Source organism: Hipposideros armiger, unplaced genomic scaffold, assembly GCF_001890085.2.
Source record: "Hipposideros armiger isolate ML-2016 unplaced genomic scaffold, ASM189008v1 scaffold_479, whole genome shotgun sequence".
NCBI classification, from domain to species: Eukaryota; Metazoa; Chordata; class Mammalia; order Chiroptera; family Hipposideridae; genus Hipposideros; species Hipposideros armiger.
The window spans coordinates 894144-903145 of NW_017731829.1; the positions used below are offsets into that span (position 1 = coordinate 894144).

Sequence of the window (9002 nt, forward strand, 5' to 3'; positions counted from 1 at the left end):
GTTCTTAGTATACGTATGTCCCGGTTTCACTTGGCTACTGTATCCAGGCTTGCCCCTGCTGGCGTGTGCTGCCGAGATGCTCCCAGGCACAGGCTGCTATCATAGGAGCACTCCAGCTCGAGTGGATTACCCTGATTTGTCGCACTGCTTGTGCTTCTGTGGGCAGCGGAAATAACAGTGAGCTATGAAGTCGCTTGAGAGAAGGCAGTCACTGGAGTTCAGTTTTGAAGAGCCGGGCGGGCAGGCTGATGAGTGGGGTGATTGTGGGCCCCAGGTGACCTCCGCGGCTATCGTCTGCTGGGTGTTTTTCCATCAGGAATTTCAAGTGTGCATTTGGTAAAGGGACGAAGGAGGCAACGTGTAGCTTTTCCTCACGTGGTCAGTGACTTGTTAGAAATGCAGTGGGGAGGATGCTTTGCTTTCTTCAGTTGACCAGTTATTTCCTTTTCGTCCTTACTTTTCTGATGTCATTGCTGTGTGTGTGGTGTTTGTGGGGAGGAGGGGTAGGGTGGGAGAGTTGGTGTCTGTTCTGCATGTTCCTTTCTGTACAGTAACTTCTGCATTTACTCTGTTTAGGATGCTTCCTTCACCACCACCCCTGTCTCTAGCCAGTAAATTTCTGGAATTTTCTCCCAGAGTGCCGTGTACCCCTCTTTGTTCAGTCCTTCAGTGGAGCAGAAACCTCTCTCAGGCCTCCTTTCCTGGGACTGTCCTTAGCTGAGGGACAGCCTGGGCCTCCGAAGGCAGCAGAAGGGTCTCTTCTCAGCCTCTGGGGGTGCCTGAGCCAGACCCCTTCTCCACTCCCTGCGAGGAGGGCTAAGGCTTGCTGGGTCCCTGGGTCTGCGAAGTTTCTACAGGCCTCTGTAAGTACAGGACTGCCAACCCAGCTGCCCAATCTTGCTGTCCTCCCACCCGCCTCAGAATTCAGCCCCCTGACCAGGGGGCCGAGGAAAGTCAGGGTCTGGCTGGAGGTGTGGCGGGAGAAACCGAGAGCATTTGGTGATAACCCGGCATGTGGCATACATTCAGGGGCTGGGAGCTGTTAGAGGTCTGTGACCGCTTCTTTTGGACTCTTACTGGAAACCTTCTTCAATGAGGGTTGAGAGCCAGCTATTGGCCTTTTGGAAGTGGAGGCAGGATGCGGGGGCTCTGTTTTGGTCAGATGGTGCAAGAGACTCGGGTCCAATCACAGGACGGATGCCGCCTGCTCTCTTGGACAGCATCTGCCTGTGTTTCTGACCAGGAGGGGCTTTTTCAGGGTCTGGGGCATTAGATTCTGCTTGGGGACATGCAAATGGCTGAGGGGGAAGAGGGCGCTCGCTTCTCTCTCCACTGGGGGACCTCGCCCTAAGGAGAGAGCGGAAGGGACTTAGCTCCAGTGTTCTGTCCCTGCAGGAGCTACGTGTAAGCATTTCACCCCCCCCCCCTTTTGCATGGGAGCCCTCAGCTTGTTCCGGCCCCTGGGGCCTCGGGGGGGGCCATTTCCTGATGAGCCACCTGGGAATCTGGGCCTCAGGCAAGTGCCCCACAGCCCATCCCAGGGTTTGTCCGTCTCTGCTCCAGCACCTCCTGGGGCAGGCCTGCTGGCGAGGGGACACCATTGAGAAACGGGGCAGATGGAGAGATGGCCGCTCTGGTCCAGTGTGGCCCTGTTCATCTGGGTCTCAGACCTAGAGGCTTTTCAGTGGTGTTCTCAGTTAAAAATCTTTCAACTGCCACCCAGGTGGCAAGGAGAGAGGACAACGTCAGGGCCACTGGTCCCCTCAACATAAGGGGCACCTTAGCTGTTCCCTAGGAACGGCCAGGTTTCCGTAGACGCCCGGGAAGCAAACACCCACAGAGCAGTGTGAGGATGGTGGTGGCAGGTGCGGCTCAAGAGCCTGGGAGAAGATTCATGCTGGCAGTGCTGTTGCTGGGAAAGGGGTTTTCCCTGGGGAGGTGGGCAGGAAAGTCTTTTCCTCAGTTGCCTCCCTCCCGAACAGCGTCAACCTGGGCATCGCCCTCACTACCCAGCTGGCCTTCCTGCACCCAGTGTGGGGCCCGGGCTGAGCTTTCATGCCGATCAGCCTGCCAGATCAGCTGGCCTATAGTTTTAGGAAAATTAAACCAAACCAAAACGGGGCACTTGGATTCCTCAACTACAGCACAGACATCTGAGATGTGGCCCCCTGGTGGCCGGCAGCAGCCATCATGAGCTTTAGATGGCACAAACAGCCCAAGATGGATTTTCAGATTTCTATGAAAACTACATTCTGAAAGGAAAGAGCGCAGCAACAATAGGGGCAGGAGAGGCAGAGTGGGGAAACAGCCCGAGACTGAGGCTCCCAGAGCACAGAGCCCCGAATGGGATAAGCGGGCAGCAGCCCCACCAGGCTGCAAATTTTGAAGCTGGTCTTCAAGTTAGGTTAAAAGTCCCTCTTCACCATCTGTAATCACATGACTGAAGCAAGTCGTTGGACCTCTCTGAGCCAGTTTGCTCAGGTAGAAAGCAAAGATACCAGTTCCTATTCCACCGGACTATTGGGAAGATAAGTTAATTAGTAGAAATCACCCACCTATTGCTTGTCATACTGTGGGCCCTCAGTAAAGGTTAATTCTGGCCACCCTGCTCCTAGCCTTGTTTAGACAGGTCTCTAGGGCAGTAGGTATGTCCTCTACTTCTGCACTTCACAGTAGATCTTTCACATGGATGCAGGGTGGAATCGATTACCCCCACCCCAGGAATGGCTTTTTTTTTTCTTTCTTTTTTTTTTTTTTGCAAGTGACAAAATTAGGTCAAAATTGTTGGGCTAAAAATTTGCTATTAGGGAACAGACACTGACATGTCAAGTTCAACTTGTGATTCCTGTTGATACGGTGACTGCTAAATGGAGAATGCAATTCAACAAATGTTTAATCATCTACCCTGTACCAGGCGTTCCAGACACTGAGGACACAGCAGTGGAATGCATAGAGACCCTGCCCTCAAGGAGCTTACATTTTCCTGGGGTGAGACTGACAGCAAAGGGCCTCTTCCTAGAAAAGTGGGTTTCTCCCCACAGGCTGGCTTGAGAGCTGCACCATTAGCACCCACCAGAGGCCTTGAGGCTGAGAGCTGTGGGGTGATTTGTGAGACCGAGGAAGTCCCTGCTGTCTTAAGCTTCTGTGTGGCTGGGGAGGAGAGAGAAGCAGGCTTGTGCACGTGCACACGCACACGCACCCCTAATAAAGTAGGAAGCCTTAGGAAATGCTGCAGGAAACGGCCAGATAAAGAAGATCAAAGGCAGGATTTCCTGGGGCTGGGGATGTGGGAGCCATCTGCAAGTGACCAGGATTCAGACCTGCTGATGGAGGGGGCATGGTGTGGGCGTGGCCATCCTGCTAGCCTGGGATACAGTGAGCCCACCTCCCCTCTTGGCCAGACCCCAGCTGTGTCAAGCAGCTGATTCCGCTCTTATGACCTTGAAGCAAAAGAAACAGCAGGACTCAGGTGAGTTGAGGGGGCCCTGGAGCCAGGTGAAGACCTGCCAGAGGTTGAAGGCCTCCTGTTCAGCCATTCCTAGCNCCAGAGGGGCTCTTTGCTCCTAGGGAGAAACCACTCTCTTGTCACAGAGCAAGGTGACCCATGCCACCCTCTGGTTGTGAAAATAATTGTTGCCTTTTGGGAAAGAGCTAATGTGTCCATAATGGGACCATCTGTTCATCCATTGGATTCCATCTATCAAGGATGAGCCTCGGTGCTTCCACCTTCCCCTCCAGCCCCGCCTGTTCACCTGGAGCGCTCACCTTCAACTCAGCTTTGCTAAGAAAGTCTCGGTCGGTGAGCCCTGCAGGGGACTTGATTGGGCCAGTTGTGCCCCGTTTGTACATACTGATATATATTTTCAGCAAATCAAATGATTTGCTTTAACAGTGCTCTAAAAAATCTACTCTGGACTTTTCATCAAGTGTGACTTAGTTGTTTGTTTGTTTTTTTAATATTAGGTCTTACTTGTAGATAGAAATGTAACGATGCCATAAACAAGAGAAGGCTCAAGTTGTTTAAATGCGTGCTTGCACCTGCTCAGCCCTTACTCTTCATTCTGACCGTGTGGAGTCTGTGAGTCTGCCCTTCCTTGCCTCATGCAGTTCTGCCAGCTCCACATAGGAGAACCGCGCAGGGGATGAGGCCCTCTGCCCTTTGACAGGTAGATGAGGCACAAAATCAGAAGGGAGAGAAAAGCTACCACACCTTGAGCTGCCCTGATGGAGGAGCTGCGTGGACTTTGAGAGGCAAGTCGTCCCTGACTGACATTTGAGGATTTGCCCAGAGAGACACCCATAGAAGAAATAAGATAACTAGGTTCATGCCAGCAGGGCCAGGCTCCTGGGGCACATCCCAGTGCTTGTCCTGCTGGCCGGTTCTGTGCTAAAGCCCGGCCAGCTGGGTCTAGAAATGCAGGAGACACAGGCCAAGTTTGCAAGGCCATGACATCCACAGGTTCATTCCAGGGTACCCATGTGACAACAGGTGCCCAGAAGTCTTGATGCTGTGACAGGTTATTAACTTAAAAGTCATCCTCAGCTCACCTGTTTGGGGAACTCCATCTTTTCCCTCGATATTGGTCCATGGTTTCACCATTTACCCAGAGAAACAGAGAAAGTGGCACTGGGAGTCTTTCATCTTCCAGGGATGAGTTCAATCTTCCTGACAAAATCAGGGGCGCATGGAGACTGCCAGGGTTAGTGCCAGCCACTGAGACACACAGGGGCGCACTGACTTGATCTGGGTCCTTTTCAAAGGCCTGGAGATTTGATTTCAAGGAATTTGTTCTTTGGATTTTTTCTTTTTACAAAACAGATCTGGCTGCCTAACTTCAAAGGGAAAACTGGAGTGAGCCCTCTCAGAGCGAATCCTGAGCTGGCTGGTCTCATCAAAGAGCAGGAAGTGCCCATTCACAGTGGGTCCAGAGTGTAGGTAGGCCCTGATCCTGCCATCTGAGGACAAGGACAGACAGTCTAATGAGAGACTTCAACGGCACTACGGCAGCCACTGTTACTCTTGATGCATCATTTAAATCCTGGGGCTTAGGTTACTTGAAGCACAGTACTAGACTCCTTCCCACAGCATCCAGCATCTGCTGATTTTTTTTTTAATAGAGAACTAGTCACTCTGCAGTCTCACCCCAGCCTGCTCTATTTGAGTAAACTCCTGATCAAACCCTTAATACTGAATTTAGCCTTTCCATGCAGATGTGGCCACGTCCCACTGCTTTAGACTCAATCTCCACAGCCCTTGTTTCTCCGTTAGGCATCAAAACCTTTGTCTGGCTTATTAGGTCATTCATATCACTGCCAAATTTCCATCATGCCACTCAGGAAGTGACTAGAGCACACTGAATGCTGAATAAAACCCCTGGCTGTGCCTTACGCCAGGCCTGCCAAAGTGCCAGCAGGCCCCACGCTAACTGGACTCGGCCTCAGTCAGCCATGGAGATGGACTGAGCCCTGTATCCAGCAAATTGGAAGGTGTTACCTGTATAGTCCTAATGGAAATGTGCATTTTAGGGTGTCATTCAAGGTGCTCATTATCAGTAAAATAGGGCTTTTACACCTACATTTTGGGACTATCAGGAAGAAGTCAGCAACTTGTTAACACAGGAATTGTGTAGAACGTTGGAGGAAAATGCTGTTTTCAGGGTCCTGAATGTCCCCGGTTCTTCGTTCTTCTAGGCTGAATTCAGAAGTCACCTGCCTCCAGCCCACCTTCTGCTAGTTTCATAACATACCAGTACCCCTCACAGGGCAGGGAGAGGAGGGAAGTAAACCTCTCTTCTTGCCACTTGTTTCTAACTGAAATGATTGGTGAGAAAACGCTAAAATCACCAACTAAAATGTTTTGTAAAGAAATATCAATTGATCTGTGTTCCTTGCCTTGTGCATCTAACTGCTGTGGTTGGCGGTAACCTAGGGCCTGGCTGACCAAGCCCGGTGTGTTGATATGTCAGCCCAAGTTCAGTTCAGTACTGCATATGCCAGGCCGTGCACATAGGTAGCTGGGGACAGCCAGATAATAAAATCCCCATCCTAGTGAGTGTTGTTCATAAGTCTGGAAAAGAGGGTTCGCTCTTCTAATCCTCCTTCTGCCGGGATCACCTAAGTGGAAATACTGGTAGTTCTAAGTTGCTGACCCAGGAAAGGAGGAAAGTTTTCTGTCCTAACCTTGTGTCGAAATACCTTTTACGTGCCCTGTCCCAGGCATCTATCCCACAGTGGGCTGCTCAGCAAATGTTTGAATGAGCAGATTCTTTGCTGTGGCCTCCTGGGCCAGCCCCCGCCCTACATCTCCTGTACAGCTGCACATGCCTAGATTCAGACTCTTTCAGCTTGGGGGTCCTTACTAGGCATTCAGTGTAAAGGAAGGTAGAGAGAGGCTTATCTCCTGGGGTCAGATGAAACAGCTTGTCCCTTCAAGAAAGGAAACGCAGAGCTGCCCAGGCTGCAGAGAGATGCTGAGAGGAAGGGGGTGGAAATTTGATTTACTGTTAATAATCATAAAGGCCAGATCTTTAAAGGGGAGGGGGGCGGGGCTGGCAGAAATTAGTGTTGCATTTGGCATTTTCTGTCNTTGCGAGTCTCAGATCCGCACTTTCATCAAAACCATACTTTGGGGCAACGCATTAATTTGATACAAACCCTTGCTTTGCTCTCATCTGAGCCTCACAGTGAGCCCAGAGAGGTCCTAGGGCCGTCATTGTTACCCCCATTTCACAGCAGAGGAAACTGAGGCCTGGAGTCAGGAAGCAACCTGTGTTAGTGGGCCCTTCCCGTGAGAGGTGGAGGGGCCATGTCTGGGAGCCGGTGAGCCTGGCACCCGGGCCACTGCCCTTTCCGCCGCATGTTGCCTCCCACATGGCACGGGTCAAGCACAATCTAGGTCGGTAGACTCCTAGGATTCACGCAGCGTGTGTTGTCCAGCTGATTTGACAAAAGGGCAGAGGTGTTTGACCCAATTAAACCATGAAAACAGTTAAAATTACCTTTCCCTTAGCTTTTCCACTGAACGTTTGATGAGACTCTCAGTATGGTGTGTGACAGCCATACCTGATTCGGGCAGTCAGGAAAGCAGAGCCTTGAAAACTCCTGTCTCCTGCCTCCAAGGATGTCTGGGCTCTCTCTGCTGTGACTCGCTCAGGCGCCATGGCTGACAGACCTGCCCAGTGAGCGGGGCCCTGATAACACTGATAGCCGTGCTTGGGGATGGTGCGCTGAAGTGGCAGCCCATCTGTGTGTGCATCAGAGGCGGCTGCTGGTCTGCCATCTGCTCTTGGACAGGCAAGAGCCCAGACAGCATAAAAAAAATGTCGGGAGATGTGCCAGAGGTGCGCTCGCTGTGCTTGGGCCCTGGCAGCAGTCGGCATTGATGATGAAAGAAACACAGTGCAGGGCTGTTGTGAGGACAAGGGCTGAGTGGCGGGCATTTCTGGTCCCCTGGGAGCTGCGTCCAGGTCAGAGGAGGCCTTGCCCACAGAGAGTGGAGCTGGCGGCCCGCGAGCCTGTTTCCTCATCTGAAGGGAGCTCTCTGGAGACCAGCTGAGCTCACAGTCTGTGTGTTTTAGTCTCTCTTTTTTAGACACTTAGTTTCTACACATCCATGAATAAAGCAATTCTGCTGTATTCCTCTTGCCCACCAGTCTTCTTTTTTATGAGAGGTAGGGACGCGTAGGGTCCAGGAGAGACTTCTATGCAGGAGCGACCTGCCCAAGAAGTGGCCTCATGGTCTGCAGTGCAGGCTGCCCAGTGAGGGCGTGGGGCCCTTTACCTAACAGCCTAGAGCTCATTTAAAGTAGCTTCAAATTAGGCATGAGAGCCCGTGCACTTTTTGCCCTTTGAAAGAAAATCTAATGGGCGCTCTCATCATAAGCAAGAATTCTTTTTGGCTTGGACATTAGTTAGGACATACACTTGCCAGTTTATTTCACGTATCAGGTAAAAACCAGTTGGCCTTTCAGTTTTCTTTTTAAAGGGGCCTTAAGAAGCCTAATAAGTGGCCCTTGAGTTTTCCTTTAAAGTCTGTTACTGGTTGAAAAGATGTTTGTAGACTCTCCCTTTCTATTCCAGGTACGGCTTCCTTTCTTGCTGGTATAATCATCCAACGTATTTCACTTTGGAGCAGCATGAGGCTGTTCTCCAAAGTTTCTTTATTCCTTATGCAGTAATTTGTCACTTTCATGTTTGTGTGTTTTTAGAAGTTCCTGAGTTAAAATCCCTTTCCCCCGGCACCAAGCCAGGAATCCCATAATGTTATTGCCTGGGATTGAGGGCCAAGCACTTAGGTCAGGCAGGAGTGAAAGGACAGAAGAGGGAAGAGGCGTCGGAGGAAGAGAGCTGGAAGGGGCTGCGCTCAGTCACAGCCATTGTCTGGTAGTGCAGGTGATTTGTGGGGGGCCCAGAAACGCAGATCCCCAGGGAAGCTGGTGGACAAACCAGCCAGGGGAGAGAGCAGCTCGGAGAAGCAGAGCAGCCGGGGCCATGTCAGAAGCCGCTCCGGTGTGTCAGGCGAGGCAGCTTGTCTGGCAGACCCATCTCATCTTTCACTTAGTAGAGGGGCTTTGGACCTGGAGCCCCAGTGGGCAGACTTTGCTGGCCCTGTACCATGCTGGGGGAAACATGGCTGTTGTCTACCCCGCAGGAATCTGCCCCGACACCGAGGGGCAGAAAATGGAAGACCTCGGTGGTGGTTACCGGCACAGTGCCCTGACTTGAACTTAGTTAACTGCTTTTCTTCTCTTCCTTCCCCTTTCTCTCTCAGCAACTCCGGAGTCAAGCCCGAGCCCTGATCACCTTTGCTGGGATGATACCCTACCGGACGTCTGGGGACACCAATGCGAGGCTGGTGCAGATGGAGGTCCTCATGAATTAAGTGCGATGCTTTGAGCGGCTCCCGGGGCTGCACTCTCCTCTGTCAGTACCTCGGGCACTGCGCCCGCCGGGCGGGGTTTCTGGTTTTGTTTCTGTTGTGTTTTGTTTTGTTTTGTTTTTTG

At 51.7% G+C, this 9002-nt stretch overlaps 1 protein-coding gene across 1 annotated transcript in view; it reads left to right on the forward strand.

Moving 5' to 3' along the window:
• Nucleotides 1-8996, forward strand: part of NUP93 (nucleoporin 93) — a 101637-nt gene extending 92641 nt beyond the window's left edge. Inside the window, exon 21 of the mRNA XM_019666821.1 lies at nucleotides 8741-8996. Within this exon, the coding sequence (XP_019522366.1) occupies nucleotides 8741-8881 (141 nt within the window). The 3' untranslated portion in view covers nucleotides 8882-8996. The remainder of the gene's footprint in view (nucleotides 1-8740) is intronic.
• Nucleotides 8997-9002: the final 6 nt, after the last annotated feature.